Source organism: Loxodonta africana, chromosome 16 (assembly GCF_030014295.1).
Source record: "Loxodonta africana isolate mLoxAfr1 chromosome 16, mLoxAfr1.hap2, whole genome shotgun sequence".
Classification (NCBI taxonomy): Eukaryota; Metazoa; Chordata; class Mammalia; order Proboscidea; family Elephantidae; genus Loxodonta; species Loxodonta africana.
This window is the reverse complement of record NC_087357.1, coordinates 40672495-40699648: the sequence shown is the minus strand read 5'-3', so window position 1 is coordinate 40699648 and position 27154 is coordinate 40672495. Positions and strand designations below refer to the sequence as shown.

Here is a 27154-nt window from a genome sequence, read left to right as displayed (position 1 = left end):
TGCTTACCAGCTTACTAGTTGTTAACCTCTCAGAGCTTCCTTTTGTTCATCTCTAGTACAGGAACAATAATGGCATCTACCTCATGGGGTTGCTGTGAGGGCTAAATGAGCCAACATATGTACAGTGCTTAACACAATTCCTGGCATAGGGTTAAGGCTTTGTAAAATTGAATATTATAATCAGTAACACATTCAAAACAAAAAGCCATCTGCCTCTGGTGTCCCCACCAGTCTAGAGCTAAGCCTTACCTGTTGTATTTCCAGAGCAGATGCTATTGACAAAAATGGTTAGCGCTCCACTCTTAACCTAAAGATTGGTTGTTCAAGCCTACCCAGCAGTATCGCGGAACAAAAAGCCTGGCGATCTGCTTCCCTAAAGATTACAGCCAAGAAAACCCTGTGAATCAGTTCTACACTATAACACGTCAGATCACCATGAGTCAGAATCGGCCGAAAAGCAACCAACAAAAACATCAATCTTCTCACTCACCAGCAACTGGCCACTGGAGGCCCTGATCACAAACCCTAAGATCCTGAATGTCAATAGCAATTGCCGGTCAGGAATGGTGTTTGGGACTCTTGGGCTTTCCTATTCAACAGTTACAGGGAGAAAAGCAGACCCTTTGCTTAAAGAAACAGTACCTTTCTTGGGAGCTGCCTTTACCTTTGAGGCGTTCACACTTTGGTGAGCTGGGGTACTCTGCAGCATGCCAGGTGCCCACAAACCTGGCTTGGTGCCTTCTATTACGCATTGATACTGTGTTCTTTGCTCATGTGTTCACACTGGGTTCTGTTTGCTACACTCCACCCACCCCCTACCTTTTTTTAAACCCCTACTGAAACCGTGGGAAATTGGGAAGTTCTGAATTTGTATTTGGAAAACATGATGCTCTTAGTGAGACCAGAAGAATCAAAATAGCCCTAACTTTGTAGGGGCCAGATTAAGAAAACCCAAGGGTGAGTGTCATAGCAGTTCTTACACTGCCCTGACTCTGGATCAGGGCCCTCCCATGATTCTAGATATTACATCATTTCATTTCAGCTAATGTAAACACTCAGCACCCTACATGTTGCAGGATTTTTCACTACACTTTGAGATTGGGCTTCACTTGGTGGGTCGTTGAGGTGATTAATGGTTTCAGAAGGAAGTGCAGCAGGAAGAAGCTTCGCAGGAATGGAAGAGGTGCGGCAGCACCATCTGAGATTCTGCAGAGGGATTAAGATTTGGCACTGGGCTTGGTTTCTGTGCAGCCTCTTAGGCAGAGAGCCTCAGGAGAGGGAAGCAGGCTGTCAGCTGGGGCTTTGCACACTCTCAGCCTGCCTTGAGGGTTGGTTGGCTCTTCCCCCATCTCTGCAGTACCCAAGTTTGCATTGGTAAACGAAGGATGCAGATGCTAGAGGCTTAAAGACGACCAGGTAAGGGTTCCCATTGTCTAAGAAGTCCCCTGATGTTCTTAATGGGTGGAATCCTGGGGAATCTTTCCTTTCCTCGTACCACTGTACAGTGTTAGCCAAAATACAATTCCTCTGAGACATTTTACAAAGAGGATCAGGAAAGTTTCTTTCCTTGTTAAGAGTTTCTAAAATGCTTTAACTCAAAATACTTAACTATCGAGATGCAAATTTTTCTACACTGAAATCACAGCTTTAAAATGACTTCTTTGCATTCTAGTCTACAAGATTTTGAGAAGGATCCTGAAGGCTTATTAGATGTTTGTTTTGGTTCCTTGTACAGTGGCTTGTGGTGTGTTCTGTATAAACATAGTTTAATGAAAACTTCTAATGCATTATATTCTTCAGGATATTAGCTTTTGAATAAGTTGGTTTTGTTTTTGCAGGTTTTTTTTTTTTTTGCTTTTGTGAATATGATAATAGAAAGGAAAATCCTTAAGTATAACTAATTTTTAAGAGGAAAAAAATCTCTATTTAGGTGTTCAGTGCAAACACATTTGATAGCATCCCTGTTGAGCTATTGTCACAAATACTGTTTTTTGATGCTTTAAATAGACTTGATTAAAAAAATAAATTTTCAGTGGAAATGTCCATAGCTTGTGGGAAAGATAATGCTGCTTCTCTGAGTGGTGAAGCTATTTACTCACAAACACATTAGACCTTTGGTAAGATTAGCTCAAGAAGAGATCATTGAAAGAGTGGTTTTCTGCTCACCCCCAACTCAATTCCAAATTCTGTTCTTTTTCTTAAAAAAAAAAAAACAAAAAAAAAACCTGGAGTTAAAAATAACCCAGAATAAAACTTAAAACCTGTTTTGTTTCTCTGTATTTGGCTAACTTCATTGCAAAGTGCTGTGTTTAAGGAATTCAAGCTATGAAGACTACTCTTGAAATGGCTCAGACAATTCTATCTGTGAATTCCTAGACCCCTTTACAAGACCATGAGATGTTTTATGAATAGATTAAGCGTTAGCTCCTTCTACAACCCTATGAGATGGATAACAACGTTAAGGAAAAAAAGTGAAGAATTGTGTCAGTGTCCCGATACAAGCTCATTTTCCTGTGTCCAAAGAAGTATGCAGTTGTCAAAGTGAGGAGAGGGGCATTTGGCACACCTCATTGCAGTGAGAGGCATGGGGTGTCTCACTACCAGAGAATCCCAGTGGCTGTTGTGGCAGACAGAAAGATCCTAATCCCGATTGTTGTGTTAGGTGCCACTGAGTCAGTTCCGACTTATAGTGACCCTGCAGGACAGAGTAGAACTGCCCATAGGGTTTCCAAGGAGCGGCTGGTGGATTTAAAGTGCCGACCTTTTGGTTAGCAGCTGAGCTCTTAACCACTACGCCACCGGGGCTTCTAATCCCTAAAAAAATCCCTATTAGTCGATAGAAAATAAAGCGCTTTTGTTAAATGTAGGGGACTCAGACCCTACAACCATAGCTGGGTGCTCTTCAGTGAGAGGAGGTCTGTGCATCTGGTGTTCTCATTTTTTTATTTGATAGGCCCTGTTTGTTCATCTAGTCCTCTGCTTTTCTTCCTTGATCCCTTTCCTTCTTTTGGGAAATGCTGGCAGTAGGGTCCCTTGCATTTTATCTTACTTTAACCTGGCATCTTTGCCATCGTGAGTGTTTTCTTTTAGCAGGCTGGCTAATCTTAAAGTGACTTGAGGCTCACTTTGAGAAGGTGTGAGAACAACTATTGTTTATAGGAAAAGAAAATCATGTAATGGTTAAAACATGCAAACTTTTCATTGTCCTAGTTTTGTTCTCTTCTAATTGTTGAAGTATCAAGACAGGCTATTTTTACAAAGGCTTTTCACAGTCCAGGTTAAAAAAACCATGCTGTATAGTACGGGGATGGTAAACCCTGACGTTGCCCTAACTTTGCTCATTGTCATACAGATATTTTCTTATGGCACATCCTTAGTCCTCATACACTTTTGGAAGACTGAAACAAAATATAATTCTGTCAGTGTATTTTACCTTTTCCTCATTCCATCTTCTCTGTCTTCTTCCTCCTTACCTGTCATTTTGGAGAGGGGGAAATTGTGCAAATAAACACTTGAGGAACAATTGCCATCAACTATCGTGTCCTTCTTGGAAACCCTGGTGGTGTAGCAGTTAAGAGCTATGGCTGCTAACCAAAAGATTGGCAGTTCAAATCTGCCAGGTGCTTCTTGGAAACTCTGTGGGGCAGTTGTTAGTCTGTCCTATAAGGTCGCTATGAGTTGGAATCGATTCGACAGCAATGGTTTTGGTTTTTTTTTTGTTTTATCCTGTCCTTCTTAATATACCCTTGATAAAGGTTTAGTTTGTGGGTTTTTTTTTTTTTTTTTCCTATGCTTATATTCCATTTTATATAATGGAATTACATAAAGACCTCAGTTTTTCCTTGCAGTATTTTGGGGTTATTTTCATATTAGCACATACAGATTTACCTAGTCATCTTTTCAGTTGCCTGCCATTCCATTTCATAAATATACCAAAATTTATTTAACCATTTCCCCGTTTCCCCATTCATGGGCATTAAGGTTGCTTCCAGTCTTTTGTTACTATAAACATGCTGTGACTAAACATCTATTGTTGGGCACATGGACAACGGTATAAACGAAATTTCCAAAATTCAAATTTCTGAAGCAAGGGTTTTCATTTTAGCATTGCCATACTGAGCAGGCTATTAGGTTTACTGTGAGTGTAGCTGTGGGCTTGAGGTTAAGTGATGTGTTTTAATTAGACCAGGAGAATTGCTCTGTATGCACATTCCTAAAGTAGAAACATAAAGAAGACATACAAGAACTTAGGTTGCAAAAAGCCACTTTTAGTACAGGGTGGCACTCCTGTCGCTTCCACCCTCTAGTCCACATCCTGCTCCGTGGGACTCCACAGAACAAGTCTAGTCCCTTTCCATACGGTGATAGTATTTTGGAGATTTGAAGATGATGGCCATGAATTTCTGAGATCTTTGTGGGTTTCATTTCTGTCAAAATAGTAAGGCAAGCACATGATTGAAAACAATTCAGATAGTTCAAGAAGTGAAACAGTAAAAAGCCTCCTCTGATTCCAGGCACCCAGTTCTCCTGGAGGCAAACTTTGAGAGAATTTTGAAAGGGAATAAACAGTGCCTTTGCTTCTCACTCAGACTTTCGTATGTGTAAGAATGACCTGAACACTTTGTCTGCACCCCAGAGATTCTGAGTGTAAGATTGGGGTCAGCCCCCGGAATTTGCATTTCCAACGATTTCCCAGGGGCTCATCATGCTGGTCCGGGACCACATTTTAAATAGCACTGCTTTAAAGTGAGGCCCCCTTCTGTGTCCATTATTTTCACTTTCTTTTCCCCAGTTTTCAGAGAGGCTTCTGTTGAAATTAACGGCCACGACAACCAACTGGGTGAAAACTGTGGAGGCAAAGAAATCACACAGTCTATTTCTCGTTATCATTCTATGGAGTCACTGGGAACCCTCAACCTATGAATATTGGATGATTGCTCCAGGAGAAATACAGGGATAGCTTTCTGACCTCTGGTCACAGTATTTTCATCAACCAATTAGTATATAACCTTGTTTTATGAGTGTTTCTGTTTAAAGACCCCTTATTTAATATATGTTATTGATTCATTAACATTAAATTCACTGTCAATAGCACCATAATTCATGCCTGAAAGAAGCTTGTCTCACACATTAGTTTTTCCAAAAGGCACATCACAGCCTTCTTTTGCTTAGGAACACTAGACAGCACTTCAACACTATGCTTGGGAGCCATTTTATACAGCAAAATAAACAATAAAAAGCACAAAAATGCAGAAAACATGGCACTAAATAGAGCACCGAAAGGAGCCTGGCTGGTGCAAGTGGTTTGCAATTGGCTGCTAACCTAAAAGTTGGCAGTTTGGACCCACCCAGTGACTCTGTGGAAGAAATGCCTGGCAAATTGCTTCCGTAAAGATTACAGCCAAGAAAATCCTACGGAGCAGTTCCATACATTGGGTTGCCATGACTAGGGGGCTGACTCAGTGGCAGCTAACAACAACAACAAATAGACCACAGAAGGGACACCTGTTTGCAGAATGAAAGCTGAAATAAGAAGGCAGAGTGTTTGTCACCTTGTTCCACCTCAGCTGGGAATGTGCACCTCAGGTGATTCAAATTTTTGCCCACTCTGTGTATGTCCACAAATGAACTAGAAAGCACACAAGAATTGCTTTTTGGAGTTACAAATACATTTTAGCAGGTAGGCAAATTCACAAATTCAGAATCAACAAATAATGAGGATCGACTGTCATCTGAATTTGGGTGGAGAGAGCAGTAGTGATGGAGGAAGGTATACAGTGTGACTAACTCTGGCATGTGATGTGCACATATTGACTGAAGGGCATTGTGTTATGGCTGATCCTCCATAATTTTTTTACTGAGATTACAATTTGAAGTGATGTCATCAACTAAAGTAAGCAGAACATTCATTAGAAATCTTTTTTTATAGGTTGTAATTTTGAAAACATTTACCCTAATTAAATGAGCTTTGGTCTCGCAGTGGTTAAGCACTTGGCTGTTAACAAAAGGTTGGTAGTTTGAAACCACCGGGCTACTTTGCAGGAGAAAGATGTGGCAGTCTACTTCCTTAAAGATTGCAGCCTTGGAAGTCCTATGGGGCAGTTCTGCTTTATCCTATAGGGTCGCTATGAGTGGGAATCGACTCCACAGCAATGAGTTTGGTTTTTGGTTTTTCGCCTGCAACATGGGGAGATGTGCGTGTGTATTCTAATAGTGGTTTCTCCATTGGGGTCTGTCCAATTTGGTGATCCAGTGGAGTCAACAAATTCTACCCATGAGGAAAGAACCATGGCAGCCTCTGCAGATTTGGACTAGTTCAGGAAGCAGGAAAGCCTTGGGGATTTCCAGAACAGTGACACTGTTTTTGCAACAGTTGGCAGAGGGAGTTACAGACTGGCACTAAATGGGTAAAGACCATCTGGTGAAAATGATGAGAACGGAGGTTGGAAATCAATAGGAAAGAAGCTGTCCCATGCACGCCCCGGGGATAAGATGCTTAACTCTCTGCTTTGGTCCTAGTACCACGACTTGGGAGAGTACAATGGGAAGGCTGTGAAGGCTAATTTAGGAAGATGAGAAAGAGACTAAAGATCAGAACTTTTCGTGGGGATCCCTGAACTATAGTTCATTCCCAGCAGCATCCAAGAGACAGGTGGAGTTTCAGTGTCCTGTTGAGAGTTGGAAAAAGGGGTACAAGGAGACAGCTGTTGAGTTTCTTAGGAATCAAAGGCTCTCTCTTTTTTAATTTTTATTGTGCTTTAAGTGAAAGTTTACATATGAAGTCAGTCTCTCATACAAAAATTTGTATACACCTTGCTGTGTACTCTTAGTTGCTTTCCCCCTAATGAGACAGCACGTTCCTTCTCTCCACCTGTATTGCCTGTGTCCACTCAGCCAGCTTCTGTCTCCCTCTGTCAAAGGCTCTCTTGAAACAGGTGGCAAAGGAAGGTAAGAAGCCAAGGTCATGAAAAAGATTATTAGAGCCATCTAGAAATCCAAGGAGCCTCAGCATAAAGATGCCATCAGTAAATGTCCAGGGGGTGGATATAGTAAATAGTTAATGAAAATATGGCAGGAGAAAGGGGTTATGGGCCACCTGACAAGGATAATGAGATTGAGCTGGAAACGTGAATAGGACTGGCTGAGCTAGAAAATTAGGCCAATTAGTAATAATGAGGGTGTTTACTCACTTGTAGATTGGCAAGATACCTCCCTGGGATGAATTAGGACAAACAATCATTTCCTGTGCTAATGATTTTACAGAAGAAAAGGAGTAGAAACACAGTAGAAGATGCCAGGAGTATATGTATGTGTGCCACTGTAATTTAAAGATTCTAATACGTTTAAGATTAATGGTCTAGTGCAAGAGGAGAAAACCAAGATAGTGTATACATGACAGCAGAAGTAAAGAAAACATGAATAGTAATTATGAAAAAAAAAAGATTTCAATACACCTCAAGAAGAGTACCAACTATTAAAAAAAAAAAAAGGAAGAAAAACCTAAATTCCCAAACACATTTTGGGCAGCACAAAATATGACAAGATTTGAAAAAACATTTTGGGGAATGAGGTTGAGAAGAACTAGCTTCCTTTACCTACCCCACCGTCTTTGGCCAAGAAGATAAGAATAAACATTTGCTAAACACTTACGTTGTGCTAGGCGCTATATTAAACCATCTGTATGCTTTACTTCACTTTATCCTCATAACTCTGGAAGCTGGGATAATAATTGCTATTTACAGATGCAGCTCAAAGAGGGTTGCTCAGGGCAAAAACACTGCCGCAGGAAACTCCTTTGAAAAAATAGAAACTTAATTCACAGGAGAAGAACAGGGAAGCCTAGCCAGGTAGCCCATATATAAGGGCTGCGTGTATATATATATATATATATATATATATATATATATATATATATGTATATGTATGTATATATATATGTATATATATGTATATATATATAATTTTTTTTTATATAATTCAAGGAACATTCTATAAGTAAAAATAGGAGAGTCTTTTAAAGTAACTGAAGTGAAGGAGCTAGCCAAATAATGGTAGAGCCTTTGTAGATGATCAGAATATGTGTTTGAGTAGGAAAAGAAGCCAACAGGGTTAACAGAATCTTTGCCTTGGTCTTTTTCAGAGATGTGTGTTTTGTATATCAAAATGAATATCGCTCTCAAATCATCTTTAGAAACAGAGACACTAGATCAAGTAATAGTAGATGCACAGAATATTCTAGACCTAGTTGACAAACTAGATGTGGATAAACCACAGGGACAGGTTGGCATTCATCCAAGAGTTCTAAAGGACTTCAAGGGTGAGGTTGTGGGGCTGTTGGTTAAAATGCATTTTTAGCTTCAAAAGTCCAGCAACCCCCTAAACCTACATTGTCTGGTAAAATTGCCTGGCTCCATTTCTCTGTACTACATTATTTGAAGGTAAATTTAAAATAAAATCAGAAAATGTGTTTTGGACAGCAGTGATTTTGGATTCCCAAACCCTGTTGTATTGGCCTCTTAAAGATTTTTTCTTTTTTTTGAACATTTCATTCTTGAAATTGCTGAGAATCACCCAGCCCTTTACAATAATGTAAAATAATCTTATAATTTTTCATGTGAACTCAGTAGCAAAAGCACAGAGAAACAAATGGGCAAGTGACTCAGTGTTTCGAGAAAGTATGCATCATACACTGCTGCTTCACTGAAGAGGGGGAAGATTCCTGCAGCCTCAGAAATGGATGCTCATGGCCCATTAATTAGATAAATGGCGTGCAGAGGATTTGAAAACTAATCAGCTTGTTAGCCCCTAACTGCACAGTCCAGCTGGCCAGTTTGTCTGCTGGTCTGGCTCTGCTTCCACTTGGCTCAGGCCTTCTTGCCTTCCTTGGGACCTGACTCCCTTGAGCCCTGCAGCCCAGGTGCCATGTTGTCTGCTTTACTGTAGCTAGCCCTAGGTCTCTATCACCCATGCCCTGCAGTGCATGTAGCAGAAGTAAAATGAGGGGCCTGGCCAGGTCAGAATAGAGTCAGAATTTGTGCTAAGCAAGACCAAGAGGCCAGTACAGGGAGTTGGTCAGAGTCCAAAACTAACAGAAGTAAACAAGAAATGTGGAACATGGGAGATGGGGTGAAGGTATTTAACAGGTATTTTTTGAGCTCTTAGAGTATGCCAGGCAGGAGATACAACTATGAATGAGACAGCAATTATGAGAAAGATAAACAAGTGGACAATTAGAGTGGGATTTTTCAGCCTAGGCTGTATTGACATGGGCTGAATAATTCTTGCTGTTAGGGGGCTGTTCTGTGCATTGTAGGGTGTTTAGCAGCATTCCTGACCTCTACCTGTAGGATGTCAGTGGCAACCTCCCCACACCCTGCCACTCTGCTCAGTTGTGACAACCAAAAATGTCTCCAGATATCTCAGAATATCCCCTAGGGCCCAAATTGCCCCCCTTTCCCAGCTGAGAACCACGGAAGTAGAGATAATAGGAACACATCATAGGGTGGTCAGGGGTGGCTTCCTGGGGGAAATTATGCCTAAGAGGAGACCTGAAGGGTGAGCAGCACTCAGGTGAAAGTTTGGAGGAGAAGGGTCAAGGATGGAGAAGTACCCCCGGTGGCAGGGACAGCTAGGCCTGGAGACCGGAAGGAGGAAGCCATTGGCTTGTCTAGGGACACTCCTTTTGGTACACAACTGGATCAATCCTGAAACCAGCTGCCTCTTTCTTCTGTCTACCCCCACTGTGACCATTGGTCCTTTCTGGAAAGATACTGGTTACTGGTTTCCATTTCTGGCAGCCAAACCCTGTGTGCCACACTCTGGGTCTTCCCGGATCTCATGTGATGATGAATTCGTTTGGGGAGGGTGATCTTGGTATCTTCACATTGGCAATGTCTCTTCTGCAGCACACCTCTTCTGGTTGGCTGCTTAGTCATCATTGTAGCTCATAGGCATGACCTTCCTTAATAGCAATAGCTGACCTTGAGCATAATCAGGTCTGGTACCCTACTAGTGGTTTTCATGCAAGATATATCATTTAATTCTCTCAGAAAACCCTTCTTAGTCAGTGGTATCATGCTCATTTTACAGAAGAGTAACGGGCCTGATTTCACTTAGGTAGTGAGGGGTACAACTGGGATTGGAACTTGGGTTTGCTGGCCTCTGAAGCCCATGTTCTTTATACTGCCAGACTAGGTCCTTAGCAACCCCCAAAATGCATGACTACTGGTCAGGCAGGTTAGGGGTGGACACCTAGGCAGAGAGCAAGGGAGTGACCTCAGCCCACACCTGAAGCCCCTCCCCCACCCAGGGCTTTTTTTTTGTTTATTGGGGTGGGGCGGGAGGGAGTCATGCTTGGTCCTGGTTGCTTGTTTTTCAAATTCCTTTATTTTCCTCAGGCAATGCCCTATGCAGTCTTACCAGAATACTGTTAACATAATGTAGAGGGCATTTTCAGAGACATGTAAGTTCCACATACCCATTGCTGTTAGGTTGATTTCAACGCATACTGACCCTGTAGGACAGAGTAGAACTGCCCCATAGGGTTTCCAAGGAGTGGTTGGTGGATTTGAACTGCTGACCTTTTGGTTAGTAGCTGAACTCTTAACCACATACGTACTAAAATATGAGCTGCAGAGACAAGCCTTTCCTCAATAGAGAATGCTTTTCATCTTTTAATGAGTTAGGATAAACACCCTGGATTTACTAACACTGCAGTTTTGGCACTTGCCAAAATTAAGTTATGATTACATAACTTCTCTGAGCCTCAGTCTCCTCATCTGAAAAATGGGAATAATAAGTGTTCTTGGAAGACTGAATTAGAAAATTACATAAAGGGCTGACTTTGACTTAGTACAGTGCCTAAAGATTTTGTAAGTACTCTGCACATGATAGCTGTCTATGATTTTATTTTCATCATTATTATTATCACCAACCAATGAAAGATAATTTGTTTCACAAATTCTTACTTGGTCTAGTATTCTTTCATTCAACAAATACCTATTGAAAACCTATTATGAGCTGGGCATTATCTTGGGTGCTTCAGGTCCCTGAGTGAGCAAAGCAGGTGAAGTGCCTACTGTTATGGAAATGACCTTCTGGAAGCGGAGACCTACAATAAATAAGTAGGTGGGGAAAGGGGCTTTAAAGAAAATTAAACACTGTAAGAGGAGAGAGTGATGAGGTGATCAGTAAAGGCCTCTCTAAGGAGGAGACATAACTAAGGAGGTGAGCCTGAAAAATTCGTGGCGAAAGAGAGTTCCAGGTGCAGAGACTAGGAAGCATAAAGGTCCTGACTGTTGTATCATCCACACCATATTTTCAGTCTTTACAGATTTCGAGAGTAAAGATCAAAACAACTTTTCTTAAAGCCAAATCCCCTCTGATTTCCCTGTTTAGAAGTTGACAAGCTCCATAGCCGTTTAACAGTCCACGCTTGTTGGATGTAATTTTCTTTTTTTGTCCTTCATGTTTTTTTTTTATTGTGGTAAATGTATATGTTACAAAACGTGCCATTTCAACATTTTTTACATGTGTAGTTCAGTGACATTAATCATGGTCCTCTTGTGCACCCATCACAACTATCCATCCAGATGTTTCCATCACCCTTAATAGGAGCTCAGTGTCCCCCAAGCAATGAGTCCTCCCTTTCCACCTGACTTTCACCTGCCCCTGGTAGCCACAAATAAAATTTGGTCTCTATGCATTTGCCTATTCTGGATATTTCATATAAGTTGGAGCATATAGAATTTGTCCTTCTGCGTCAGACTTATTTCATTTAGCGTAATGTTTTCAAGGTTCATCCATGTGGTAGCATGTACCAGAATTTCATTTCTTTTTATGGCTGAATAATATTCCACTGTATGTATATGGAAACCCTAGTGGTGTAGTGGTTAAGTGCTATGGCTGCTAACCAAAAGGTCGGCAGTTCAAATCCACCAGGCACTTCTTGGAAATTCTATGGGGCAGTTCTACTCTGTCCTATAGGGTCACTGTGAGTCGGAATAGACTCGACGGCAGTGGGTTTGGGTGGGTTTGTATGTATATACCACTGTTTGTATTTATAATCCAATCATTTGTTGATGTACATCTTGGTTGTTTCCATCTTTTTTAAAATCAATACATTTCAGTTTATCTAAACTGAGGTTGGTTTTGAAATAGGCAATCATATCATGAGCAAATATTTGTAATTTTTTTTCTCTTTTCTAATATTACATCTCGATTTTTTTTGTGTGCCTTACTTCATTGCCTAGAATTTCCAAATCAATGATGAGTGGTGATACTGTAAGGACACCCTTGTCTTTCTCCTATATTTAATAGTAATACTGCTAATATTTGCCATGAAGTATAAACTTGGCTATTCTTTTTCTGGTAAATTTTGTTAATGTTGGGTTTGGATCTTCCTATTCCTTTTATGGTTAAGAGCTCAGCTGCTAACCAAAAGGTCGGCAGTTCAAATCCATCAACCGCTCCTTGGAAACCCTACTGGGGCAATTCTACTCTCCCATAGGGTTGCTATGAGTTGGAATTGATTGACAGCAGCAGGTTTGGTTTTTTGGTTATTCCTTTTATGCTATGATTTTTTTTTTTTTTAGTTGTGCTTTAGGTGAAAGTTTGCAGAGCAAATTCATTTCTCATTAAACAGTTAATACACAAATTGTTTTGTGACATTGGTTACTAACCCCGTGACGTGTCAGCGCTCTCCCCTTCTGTACCTCAGGTTCCCTGTTTCCATTCATCCAGTTTTCGTGTCCCTTCCTGCCTTTTCGTCTTTGCTTTTGGGATAGTGTGCCCATTTATAAAGTCTCATATACATGATTGAACTATGAAGCACATTCCTCTTGGGTGTTACTGTTTGCTGTATAAACTCATTGCCATCGAGTTCATTCTGACTCACAGTGACCCTGTAGGACAGAGTAGAACTGCTCCATAAGGTTTCCAAGGAGTGGCTGGTGGATTCGAAAAGCTGGCCTTTTGATTAGCAACCATAGCTCTTAACCACTGTGCCACCACCTGTCCAATCTTTGGCTGAAGGGTGAACCTCAGGAGAGACTTCAGTACTGAGTTATTGTGAATAATGCTGCAGTGAACACTGGTGTACAACCTCTCTTTTTTTCATAGCACTTACTTGTTAAGGAGCCCTGGTAGCACAGTGGTTAAGAGCTTGGCTGCTAACCAAAAGGTCAGCAGTTGGAATCCACCAGCTGATCCTTGGAAACCCTATGGGGCAGTTCTCATCTGTCCTGTAGGGTCGCTATGAGTTGGAATCGACTTGACCTCAACAGGTTTTGAGTTTACTTGTTAAAGAAACTATGTTGATTGTCCTGTAGAATATTCTGCCCTTTTTAGAGCACCTTGAATTACTGTTTAAAATTTACTTCTTATAAATACAGTGAGCATGAAATTGTCAGGTGAATCTGGAATTATCTTTCTTGTATTCCTTCTGTCTTAAGAGCCTCTGCCGTCATAGCTGATGCTGCTCATGGTTTTTAAAGAGTGAACTGGGTGCCTGACTAAAAAAGGACAAAAAGTATTTTCTTTACTAATGGTGTATTGAGAGCATAGCGTGAATGGTGCTGTGCTAGGCAACCTGGGAGACGCAGGGAGAGTGGACACACCTTTGGTTGGCTTTGAGGAGGTAATCACCAAGTTGGAAGGAAGAAGATGAAACATGAACCTAATAGATTAGCACAAAGCAGCAGGGTACTGGGGAGTCAAGTATTGGCTCAAGTCCAGCCTTGATACTTAACAGCTGTATGATCTTGAACAAGTCACTTCACCTCTCTGAACCCAATTTCTCATCTTTAAAATGGGGACGATAAACTCTGCCAATTAAGGATTATGTAAAAAGGATGCAACACGGGCCCAGTTCGACAACAAGGAGTTGACTCTAAGCTCTGCTTCTTCCTAATAATATCAAGGGCTAGCAGTTCCCAGGCACTTTATTCTGTGCCAGTCCTGTGCTTGGTACGTCATGAATATTATTTCATTTCAGGCCTTCGGCAACCCATTTTACAGATCACAAAGCAGGCTCAGGGAAATAATTTGTGCACATTTATCTACTTAGTGAACTGGAATTTGAATCTAGGCAGACTAACTTTAGAGCTCAAACTCTAAACTACTAGGATATATTACTTTTCTCAAACAGGTTCGTCTTATGGAATTATCATGAAGACTAAACAAGACAGAATATACTTAGCACATAGCAAATACTTGAAAGTATAGTTACAAATAATAAATTATTATGCCAGTTGTTGGACAATTCTGTGAAATGTTAAATTGTGCAGAGACATCCATAAACATAATAGGAATGTGGAGACAGGAGAAGTTAACTTGGGTTGTGGTGAGGGAGGAGGTGGGTGGGATCCAGTGGGTATCTGGCCGGTATCTGGCCATTACAGGAGGTGAAAGTACATTCCAGGATAGGGGAGCATACCAAGCAGGGAGACTCTACAAAAAGAAGTGTTAAAAAAATACCCTCTTTGAACTTACTAGTTGTCCTGTCGAATACAAGAGAGTGTTTAAATGGTCAGGGAAAACACATACACACACACACATTCTTGGCCCATTTAAGAAGGCTCTGTAGGAAATTACAAAAAGAGGCAATGGTTAAGAGCCTGGGTGCCCTAAGGAGAACCTGACCCTGGTTCCATGAGGAAAAGGGCCATGATAGAGACGGGGGAGCAAAAAGGCACTCCAGAGTCAGTAGTCTGTGGTTCCTTTTAGCTTCCCCACTGTGTGACCCCAGCACATCATTGGCCCCTCTAACCTCCATTTTGTCATGAATGAATGAGGCCTAGACAAGATGGGTTCAGTTCCTCAGTTCCATGGCTCTGAAATTATTTTTAAAGCTGAGGAAAAAAATCAACTAACTATGGAAAACAGATTTCAGTCCTTATTAGGTTGCAAAATGGGAACAGAGACAGAACCTAGTATTGAGAAAGAATTCAAAGAAACATTTGAACAGAGACATCTTTTATATTAAGTAGACTAAAACTCCATGGGCATTCAAGTCAATATAGGGCTTGGGTTACCAGGCAGGAAAGGAACCACAGAGGAAATCTGAGAAAGATGAGAAAAACCATCCCCTGATGCAAATCGGTATTTGTAAACAAGTGACTGAGAGTCTGCCTGGGGTGAGGTGAGTTACCTGGTACTTGGGGTGGCCCAGTGGTTGGTGCAGGAAAATGTGCTGGTGTCATGGCAATAGCAACCTGAGTCACAGAGCCTGCGCTCTCCGAATGGGCCATCTTGTGTTAACTCAGGGGGCGATGCAGGCAAAGGTTCTAAGGCACTGGGGAAGATGTCACTCCTGCCTGAAGGGGTCTGGCCCAGGAGGCCAGAAGCTGTTTGCAGAAGTTGAGTGAGTGCCAGCAGGGCAGGGCAGGGCAGATGTCTGATATGAAGTAGTATGCATGTGGAAGGAGACATGAGGGTGGGGGGTGGGGGGGCGGTGCGGGGATGGTGGTATGGGCACGTACTTGGAGCTGCCTGGGGACCTCTGAGGCTCCATTTCTGAATCACTTAAGAAACCGGATGAGTGAGGCTGACAGCTGAGTAATTGTCTGCTCTGCCTGCTGAGGAGAAGGTAGATTCTGACTAGGAATCCCAGAAAGGAGAGGAGAAAGAGTCTTCCTTCCTGTGGCATAATAACTTCCACCAGATGCACAGAATTAGGCCTCCTCCTCTTCTTCTTCCTCCTCTTCATAACACCAGCAACCGTAAGCATCTCTAAAAGCCAAACATTGGGCCAGGCCCATTGTTTACATTATTTCCAAACCTCATATAGTCCATAACGTGGGCGTTATTTTTATTATCCCCATTTTGCCGCATTCCTCTCTACCTCATTTTCAGCCTCAAAACGAGCAGGTGGCAGAAATTAGGATTCATACCCAAGTCTACCAAATTCCCTTTCAGGAGACCCAATATGGATTGCGTTATTTTCAAGTCCATAGCAGTTGTTCCAATTTACCGTGCTCCCAGTAAGGCAAAAGATAACCAGCGTATTGAGCATTATTGTTTTTTTTAGTAAGTATAAAAATGATGTCTTCATATTTCTTCAGTTTGCATTTCTTTGATAACTAGTGGAGTCAAATAACATACTTACTGCTTGCCCTCCTGGATGAACTGTCCTCCTGTCTTTTGCCCATTGGTAGCCCCCTCATATTACGAATGACAACACAGTTCAGTGAGACTGAATGATCTGTCCAAGGCCACACAGCTGGTTATCAGAAGGGCCAAGGCCAGAACTCAGGAGCCAGCCTCTCCCACACAGGCCCTCCTGACTGACTCCTCCACACCGCTGCCCTTGGCTGCGCTCCCAGCCCTCTCTCCAGCCACCTTGGTGGGAGGTACACAAAGCCCCACTCACTCCCCGGGACTGTCCAGGGAGAAGAAAGAACAGGACAGGCAGCTCCTTGACCAAAGCAGCCCGACATAATCCTTCCTACAAAAAGCCCTAGACTCCTCTGATGAAAAATAAGGCAATCACTCAGACACAATTTAAACTAACTGGTTTGTTTTGAAATTAAAAAAGAAGAAAAACAGTGGAGGGAGGCAGATGGCATGTTTTAAAGGAGTTCTCACTGGGGATGTGAAAAGCTAATATAAAAACCAGCTAATAAACTGCCCGTCACAATTCCGATTCAAAGACAAATACACCTAAGATCTCACTGGGGCACTTGGGAATAAGAACTGCACTTGTGGTGAAATCCACCATTTAATGAGTCCCGACTCTCTGGCATCATGTTAAGGGCTTCTGGGATATTATCTCATTTAACCCTCATAGCCACCTGATAAGATAGATACAGTTATTATCACTGTTACCATTTTACAGGTAGGCAAATTGGGGGATAGAGAGGTTAAGACATTTTTTCAAGATAGTAAGTGGCAAAGCTAGGCTTGAACCTGGGGCCTGACTCCAAATTTGTGTGCCTAATTGCTTATGCTTCCAGACACCCTGAGGACCCATATGTAGCCTGTGCAGTGGCAACAGCCCTATGGCTGGCATGCAGGGGAGCAATCTTTATTAAAACAAATCATTCCAGCCACTTCAAATAATCCAGTCCAACGCCATCTCATAGAGACCCTATAGGACAGAGTAGAACTGCCCCATAGAGTTTCCAAGGAACGCCCGGTGGATTCAAACTGCCGACCTTTTGGTTAGCAGCCATAGCTCTTAACCATTACACCACCAGGGTTTCCATGGCATTGATAGTGTCCAGGCCACTTGTCAAGCCCCTTCCCTTCCTTCAGATTAAGATCAACCCCATTTTCAGCTCTGGTAATTGAAACTCAAGAAATTAGGTACAGTAATTTGCTGTAATCAACAACTCTAAGTGTTGGAGCTGAGAAAACCAAAACTCAAGCACCTTGCCTCCTTCTGGGCTATTACTTACCTCTCCCCCAATCCTGTTTGTGTGTGCGTGTGCACACACACATACTCCCGAACTCACTCACTTACACACGAAAGCAGCTAAGAATAAAACAGGTTCAAATAACCCAAGCAAACAGTTGGTTGAAATTACAGACTCCTAGGCAGGTGGGCACCAGGCCAGATCGTTCTAATTTCATCTGTACCAACAAACTCCTATCTCCTTTATAAAGAGAGGAGTCATTTTGATTTCAGCCATCCTGGCAGGAGCTTTTCAATCAGTGTAAATTCCTCTCGGCCCTTCCGAGAAAAAATGAGGAACAGCTGATCCTTGTCTTGTTTAATGTATGGTTTTACGCGCTCCTTTTATGAGCTGAGTAGAATAAGCAGAGAGGAAGTGTCCTTTAAGAAAAATCAATGTGAGATGGCTCTTAGCTGCCTTGTGTTGCCGCTAGTAACTAAGGTTTATCTTATAAACACATATATACCCACTGCAAAGAGTTGAGTCCAACTCATAGCAACCCTATAGGACAGAGGAGAACTGCCCCATAGGGTTTCCAAGGCTATAAATCTCTAAGGAAGCAGACTGCCACATCTTTCTCCCGCAGAGTGCCTGGTGGGTTCAAACTGCAAGACTTTCAATTAGTAGCTGAGCACTTAACCAGTGCACCACTAGGGCTCCTTAAACACATATATAGCTTACTGTATAGCAAAAAAAAAAAAAATTTTTTTTTTATAGCAGGCGCCGTTCAAAGCAATGTACAAATAATATCCTCAGCATAACCCCGTGAAGGGGAAACAGGCAGAGAGACGTTAGTAACTTGCCCAAAGACACCCAGCTGCTCTGTGGCAGAGCTGGGATCAGGACTCAGGTAGCCAGACTCGTGGGTAGTAGAGAGTTGCCATTTGTCTTAACATAGAGTTGATTAGAGTTGATTATGCCCTTGTGGGTTTTTCTCACATAGAGAGAAAGGCTGAAGTTTATGTGTTCTGTGACCCGGGGCGGGGACCAAAACACCAACAAGCAATGGGAAATGAGTCAGAGCCTGTTTGTTTTGGTGATTTATTTTCTGAGAGCGGTCTGTTGAATGAATGAACAAATGAAACGTGGCCTTTTTTGGCTTTTGTTTGCCCACTTTGGTATTCTGTAATTTTTTTTCTTTTGATCGTCTCAGCCACAAATTCAGCCCCTCTTTGCATCTGGTACAGTGGAGTCACTGCTTTTCCCCCTCTGTGCATTTGACCTCTTACTCTAAAAATAAGGGCCAAAAGAATGCTCATATTCTTTGGAGAACAGATGATAGTTTTACTAGATGAGAGCGGTTTCTGCTTTAGAACAGCTGCACGTATGGAATGGAGTTATTTGAGTAACCCATTTTCAGACCTCGGCACATACATTTAGCTTAAAGTTCAACATGCGCTTTCTCAAAAAGGAAACAAATGTAAACAACGTTCTAATGTATTACCCTACACATCTGAATCCTGTTTTAATGGCTTCTCTTTTAACTCTGGTGTATAATATGTTGGTAATGGAAAAGGAAGTGCTGTTCACTCATCTCTTTGGAATGACATAAAAACTATAGAATGTGAGAGCTGGTGAGGGCCATGGAGGTCATCAAGGGGGACCCTCTCAGTTTAGAAGAGGATTATGAGGCCTAGAGAAGTTCAGTTCTCCGGGGTCCCTAAGGTCAGTGGTGGCAAACTTGGGACTGGAGCCAGACTGCTTGACTTCAGTTCAGTAACGAGTGGAGATTAAAGAGATCTGAATTGGCTAGTGCTGAAGTGGCTGGGCTATACAAAAGGTTAACTCATGCTTGGCTGCTAAAGTAAAAGTTGGAAGTTCAAGTCTACCCAGAGGCACTTCAAAAGAAAGGCCCGGCAATCTGCTTCTGAAAAATCAGCCATTGAAGACCCTGTGGATTACAGTTCTACTTCTGACACACGTGAAGTTGGCTATGAGTCGGAGTTCAATGTGACAGCAACTAGGTTTTTTGAGGAGATGGTGGGAATGAACTCTGAAAAGCTGGTGTTCAGGGTTTCCTTGGTTCACACAGCTCCCCACCTGACCCCTCCATCCTCATCCACCATCCAATATCAGGGATCCCTGTCTGTTATCTCAGGCTTTAGATAGCAATTTTGGGCTCCAGGGTTTCCCCTGGAGAGCTTGTTCTCCCTGGGTGCCCCTCAGAGCCCTTAAACACATAAGTTAAAAAAAAAAATATATATATATATATATATATACACACTTTAGGTAAAGGTTTACAGAGCAAGTTATTTTCCCATTAAACAATTAATACACCTATATTTTTTGTGACATTGGTTGCCGACCTCACAACATGTCAACACTCTCCCCTTCTCAACCTTGGGTTTCCCATTACCAGCTTTCCTGTCCCCTCCTGCCCTGTCTTCCCACCCCTGAGCTGGTGTGCCCATTTTGTCTCTGAACCTCAGGAGTGACTCCATTACTAAGTTAAAAGGGTATCCAGAGGCCATATCCTCAGGGTTTCTCCAGTCTCTGTCAGACAGGTAAGTCTGATCTTTTTTGTGTGTGTGTGAATTTGAGCTTTGTTCTACATTTTTCTCCAGCTCTGTCCAGGGCCCTCTGTTGTCATCCCTGTCAGAGCAGTCAGTGGTGGCAGCCAGGCACCATCTAGTTGTGCTGGACTCAGTCTAGTGGAGGCTGTGGTAGTTGTGGTCCATTAATCCTTGGACTAATCTTTGTGTCTTTGGTTTTCTTCATTCTCCCTTGCTCCAGGGACTAGTGGAGTATATTAGATGACCGTTCACAAGCTTTCAAGACCCCAGATACTACTCACCAAAGTAGGATGTAGAACATTTTCTTTATAAACTATGTTATGCCAGTTGAGCTGGATGTCCCCCGAGACCATGGTCCCCAGCCGTCAGTCCAGTAATTCGGTCCCTCAGGGAGTTTGGATGTATCTATGAAGCTTCCATGATCGTGCCTCCATCAAGTTGTGCTGACTTCCCCTGAATTGTGTACTGTCCTACCTTTCACCAAAGTTACCGCTTATCTATTGTCTAGTTAGTGTTTTTCCCTCCCCATTCTTCCCTTCCCTTGTAACCATCAAAGATTGTTCCTTTCTGAAACATGTAAGTAAAATTTGACCTTCTTCTCCTATGCACTTGCTTACCCTTTCTTTGCATGGCATCACTATTAATCTAGTTGCCCTTCTGGAGACCTAGGGCAGGATTGCAAACTTGTATCCCAGGGTCCCAATGCAATATTTGTGTATTTTAGCTCAAGGAGTCCTGGTGGCACAATGGTTAAAATGTTTGGCTGGTAACCAAAAGGTTGATGGTTCAAACCCACCAGATGTTGCAGTTTGCTTCAGTAAAGATTATAGCCTTGAAAACCCTGAGGGGCAGTTCTCTTCTATCCAATAGGGTCTCTACAAGTCAGAATCAGCAACAGATTTGGTTTTCTTTTTTTGTTTGTTTTTTTTTAGGTGCTACTATTATTTTACAGATGAGAAAACTGAGTCACAGGGAGGTTAAATTACCTGTCTAAAGTCATACTTCTAGGACAAGGCAGAGCTCAGATTCAAGCTCGGTTAGTGTAGCTTCTTAGCCATACACATAACCACTGTGCTCTAGCTAGCTCTCCTATTAATTTATTTTTAATTACAAATGAAATGCATGCTTATCACAGTTTTAGACAATCCAGAAGTGCATACATTAAAAAATAACAATTTTTCGCCCTGAAAAAAATTCGAGATAACCAATGTGTATCCTTCTCGATGTTTTTCTTATGTTTATGAAAATATATAAGTTTAAAACTAAAATTGGCTTGTATTATACGTATTACAACTTGCCTTTTTCACTTATTGTGTATTTGAAATCTTTTCATGTTGGTAAATATATCAGTACCTCATTTTTTTTCCACTTTGCCTAGTGCACCATTGTGTGTTCTGTCTGTGCTATAATTTACTTAATCAATTCTTGTTGATTAGTCTTTAGGCTATTTCTGATATTTCCCCTTAGAAACAATGCTGCCATGAACATCTCTGTACGTCTCTCTGTGCAGTGTTAACATTTCTTTCCTTATTTTTTGAAATTTAGTTGGGCAGCATTAGTATTTCTAGAGTTTAGTTTCCTTAAAATGGAATTGATCAGTCTTAGGGTATGCACACTGAAAACTGTAGTGGATAAAAATCCCTAGGTGGTGCAAACTGCGCTCGGCTAGTAACCAAAAAGTTAATGGTCCGACCCACCCAGCAACAACCTGGAAGAAACAGGCCTGGTAATCTGCTTCTATAAAGATTACAGCCAAGAAAACCCTGTAGAGCAGTTCTACTCTGTAACACCTGGGGTCTCCTGAAATGAAAACAAAATCAACAACAAAAATTGTAATGGATGCTCATAAATGGTCCTCAGTAGACTCATAAATGGCCTATGTTATCATCCTACAAATAGGGCTTGCTGTTCCCTAGTCACTCCTGTGATTTTCTTTTCCTCCATGTACAAGTTCTAGAAGTGAACGCTGGCTCCCTTCTTAACAGGTCCAGTCCTCTCTAAGAACTCCTGCTCTCAGCTTCTTATGGCCTTCTACTGCAGAGTGAACTTATTTCTTCTTCCCACATTGCTTGGCTATGGCACATCCTCCCAGCTTGTGCTCTGACTTTTGCTCTTGCTCATAACAGAGGTCCTCATTCAGGCCAAGGTTTCTTTGCTACAGTTTCCATGTCAAGGAAACTTAGAGACTCCTTAGAGAAGAGTGAACTCTGTGTTGCCTAGCTATGGTGACCCTTTGCATGGAGCTGGTTGGGGTTGGTGCTTACAGTATCAGGATTTGGCTGTGTTGGTAAAGGGGACCCCATCTTGCCCCTTTATTTGAATTGCAGCAGTAAGTGTGATTCAGAAAGGAAAAAAAGAGTTGAAATGGAAGGCAAAAGTAGCGAAGAGCCTTTCAAATGATCCAGAAGATGGAAATAGGAAGGATAAAGGCATACTGCTTGCTGAACATCTCCTCAACACAACCCCCCTTGCTTGGTGTTTTACATACGTTGTGCATTTAATCCCCCAGTGAGAACAGACTAAACAGATTAGGAACATTCCGTCTGAAAAGACTGAGGAGGAAGAGAACACAGTTTTCAAAGTTATAAATAGTTCAAGGCTAACAACGATGAAGAAGAAAGGAAACCTCTTAAAGTTGGAGCAAGTGAGTTTAGGACAAGTGAAGGGTAGTAAACGGTATTTCAGTAAGTAGCTAGTAAATATGTGGACTCGATAGCCAAAAGTGTGGTACAGATGGAAAAGGTAAATAGATTCTTTAAAGGTGTTAGGGAAATGCGTGGTAATGTGTTGTTACAGGACTTCTAAGGGGAATTGGAATGCTTAGGGTCCTTAGCCATTCATGTGGATATCAAGTGTTCAACCATGCTTACAGCCTTAAAAAAAAAAAAACCCAAACCCACTGTCATCGAGTCAATTCCATCTCATAGTGACCCTATAGCCTTACAGCGTTAGGGTTCATGAAACTATCTGTGGTGCTAGTGGAGAGGTGTGTGCATTCTGGGTTTCCTTCATCTTTCTTTAAATCAGACTCATTCTACTTCTTATCTCTTATAAGTTCTGGGCTTCCATTTAAGATTTCCCTTGGAAAAAAAAGGTGCATTTTGTCGTTGTTGTTATTAAAAACAAAACAAGTCTACAAAGTACAGCATCCATCGTTTGGTTCCACTATTGGAGACAAGCCCTGGGTTGAATGGACTGCGGGCCTTCCCCGTTGCTATAGATTGTACCCGGGAACCAGTGCTCCACCAGGACTTCTGTTGCTTCCATAGAGAGAGGGGCTAGGACCTGCCTATCTCATAGCCCAACCTTGATCCTAGTCATGAGGGAGAGTAGTTAAGAGGGAGTAAGTGTCAGCAAATGCTGTTCCCTATTACTGCAGGGACAATTTCCAGTCTGTCTATAAGACATCCCAGCCTTCACCCCTCCCTGTCCCCAGTAGGGTCTGAGCTCACCTGCAGCCACATGGGAGGGGGTAGGGTGGGGGGCTCTTTCTGTGCCCCAGGAGACGGTATTAAGTAGGCTAGGACCAAATAGTCTCGGCCCTGGCTGACAGGTTCATCCCTCCTCTGAATTACTTTATTTAACTCCTACTCTTGCCTGCTCTTTCCTTTGGATTCTGAGTCAGGAGGAAAAAAAAAAAACCAAACCCGTTGCTGTAAAGTTCAATTCCAAGTCATAGTGACCCTATAGGACAGAGTACATAGCGACCCTACAGGACAGAGTAGAACTGCCCCGTAGAGGTTTCCAAGGCCATAAACCTTCACAGAAGCAGACTGCCACATCTTTCTCCTGTAGAGTGACTGGTGGGCGCTAACTGCTGACCTTTCAGTGAGCAGCCAAATTGAATGTGTAATATTTTTTTACTCCAAACCCCTCTACGCCTCAAGCTCCTGTATAAAATGTTTCTGTAACAACCTTCATTGCACCATTACGAAGATTGGCTGAGATAATGCAAGTAAAGTACTTAGCAGAGTGCTTGGAATATGATAAACCCTTAATAAATGGGGTGTCAGTGTTTGTCGATGTTATATCGTTTTTATGCCTCCCACCATCACTGCCTTGCTGATATCCTGGTTCCCAGACCTGTGACTTTTGACTCCTGTAGTGATACTTGGTTATGAGTCACTAATTCCCCACCCCAACATCTGCCTACTTCTTTCCAGTCCCAGGGGTCACCTGATCAGTACCGACTTTTCTGTCTTTGACCATACCTGGGTTGACGTCACGAGGGACCGTACGTGTTAGTACACAATAACAACCTTCTTTGTACTGTTAATTGCATTTAGAGAAGTACTTTGTATTTCCTAAAGCACTTCACATGTACTGTTTCATATTTGATAGTCTTCCTTTTTCAGGTGAAGAAATGGAAGCATTGAGATGTCCATGACTTGCCCTAAGCCACGGGCTTGCTAGTGGCCTAGACAAGTGGAAACTCAGGTCGTCTGATTCCCAATCTGTTACCATTCCCTGCTAGCGTTTGTATTTACACATGAAGAGGATTTGCTTTGCTTTGGTTTATATATGACCTACAGGTTTTCCTGTGAGCAGGAACAAAATGAGAGTTTTACTTCATTGGGGCCATCCTGTAATCAGCTGCTAAAACTTAGAAAAACTGTCTGGGTATTAATGAAAAAAGGAGTATCTTTGACCTGCTTTTTTCACAGTGTTCAGGACTTACCCAATAACAGCTGTTAGATGTTTGTCAAAATTCTTGCACTCCCAAAGGCCTAAATAAACACCTGAGATAAGAAGAAAATATGACCCCAAATTAAATCAATAAATAACATAGCTCCGCTGCCTTCATGGACAGAAAATGGCAGTATGCTTATAAGAAAGAAATTCTAAATAAAATCATTTTGCTTCTATAAACAGCCAATTGAAAACCCTGGTGGCATAGTGGTTAAGTGCTACAGCTGCTAACCAAATGGTTGGCAGTTCAAATCCACCAGGCACTCCTTGGAAACTATGGGGCAGTTCTACTCTGTCTTATAGGGTCGCTATAAGTCGGAATCGACTCGACAGCAATGGGTTTGGTTTTTTTTGGTAAACAGCCAATTCTGCCATCTTAAGGCATATTAGCTATGTTTCTCTCTGCCAAAAATCCCAAGCACTGCTGTGGATCTTGTTCTCATGATTCGCTGCAATGCTCTAATCAGAAATTTCTGGGATGGATTTTTTTTCCCCTGACTCCTTTGATGTTCCTCAAATGGAGACACTTCAGGTTGCAGATTTGGAGTGTGCTTTTAGACTGGAGCAGAGCTGTGATCCAGAGGAACATTTTACATGGGCTTTGATTTTAGTTAGAAGCCTTTGGCAAATCATGCTTGCCCTTCAGAAATGATATCAGGAGTACAGACCCTTTCTCATAGTCATCAAGGACATAACCGCACATTTAGAAAAAGTTCTTTGCACATATATGTAGATCACAGCAGCTTTTAGAATAGTGTAAACCTGGAAACAAGTTGAATTTACAATAATAAGGGAAAGGTTAATTAAATGTTGGCCTGAACACAGGAAGGAGTCTCACATAGCAATGTAACTGATACCTAAAGAGTTTTTAGCAGTATGGAGAAAGCTTGATTATATTGTTATATAGAAAAAGTGAGATAAATTTTATATAATATCACAACTCAATAAAAATACACAGTGATAGTGGTATTGTGTACGATCTTTTTGTTTTTCTTTTTTTTCCAATTTTTCTGTAGTGAGCATGCATTACTGTGATAATTGGAGGGGGGGAAAGGGTTTTTTTTCTGAAAAAAACCCAGGCATTGTTCTTTTCTGTTGCTAATTTTTAGTTTGATTCAGTTTATAGTGCTGGAGAAGCCTTCTCCGATTTGTCTAGAATGGTGTTTCTCAACCTCATCTCTATGACTATTTGGCGCTGGGTAATTCTTTGTTTTGAGAGGATGTTCTGTCCATTGTAGGATGTTGCCGCATCACCAGCCTCTACTCACTAGATGCCTGTAGCATGTCTGCAATTGTGACAACCAGAAATGTCTCCATGCATTGCCAAATGTCCCCTGGCAAAATTACTCCTGATTGAGAGCCACTGCTCTAGAATCATGTGCTGATGCTTTCCCAAATGCCCACTCCTTTGGGCAGAGCCACAGCATGAGAAACCAGAGAAATGAGGATGCAAGGAAGAGAGTGTCCAGAGATTAATCCGGAGGGTTTTGGTGAGAGTCGTGCCTGGGTCATGTAAGGCCTTGGGTCAGGTTAACATGGTAAGGGAAGAAGGGTTAGAGAGGAGGAAGAATCCTGGAGTCCCTTACAAGAGAAGGCAGGTGCTGTGGGCACAGCCAGAAAGGCAGAGCTGATGTTCCGAGTACATGGCTCTCATAAAGACAGCATTGTAGCCAGCAGTCCAAGGGACCAGCTGGCTCAGGAGACCCAGCAAGAGGTAGCAGTGGCCTTCAGTTGTGCACAGTAATGGAATATGTAGAAATCGAAGAATGAATGAATGATAAATAAGTAAATTCATTCATTCATTCATGAAACACTTTCGTTTGCCAGAAAGGTATTTGACATCAGAAAAGTATGGCAACAGGTAGCAGGGTTCATTCGAGCTGCAGGGTGGGATTCCAGGGCAGGACTCCAACCCTTTTCGGGCAAAGGTGGGGTGAGGAAGGAGTCTGGCAAGCAACAGGTTCAGAGGGACTGAGATCGAGCAGCCTTGGTCACAGGAAGGAGGCAGAAGGCTGTATTCCCAGTCTGAGATGGGAATGAAAGCAGAAATGCAGTTGACTAGACACGGTGGAGCCTGCACCAGAGAACTAAAGCTCCTTAAATTCCTCCTGACACGGAGCAGGGTTGTCCTCAGAGACTGGGGCAGCACGTGGTTTTCGGGTAGAAAGAGCAGGGCCTCAGCTCTGGAGGTAGACGGATGGGTGATCAGAGAGCCCAGCAGGGCATTGCTCTGTGGGCTGTATACTTGGGGACAGACTGTGGACGGCTTTGGGCCTAGACTGAGACATATATACTTGGTCCTGTAAAAAGGGAAGGGAAAAAAATGAATCCATTTTCCTATAGAAAAGATCTCTAGAAATGGATCAAAGAATGTGTCCTTTTTCAATTTTAATGGATACTGCTAAATTGCCTTCAGAATGACAGTATAATCATCATGGGTAAAATATCCTTTTGGCATTTTATAGTGCTTGAGTAATAAATTTATTATCTTAAATTTATATACAGGTTTCCAGCTATTGCAGCTTTGCTTTCATGACCTGTTGTTGATCATATCTGTGA

General features: G+C 42.1%; 1 protein-coding gene across 1 annotated transcript in view; it reads left to right on the top strand.

Moving 5' to 3' along the window:
• The first annotated feature begins 564 nt into the window (after positions 1-564).
• The window catches only part of PLCE1 (phospholipase C epsilon 1), a 235555-nt gene continuing 208965 nt past the window's right edge, over positions 565-27154 (top strand). Inside the window, 2 exon segments of the mRNA XM_023546914.2 lie at positions 565-1339; positions 1342-1416. Of these exon segments, the coding sequence (XP_023402682.2) occupies positions 1133-1339; positions 1342-1416 (282 nt within the window). The 5' untranslated portion in view covers positions 565-1132.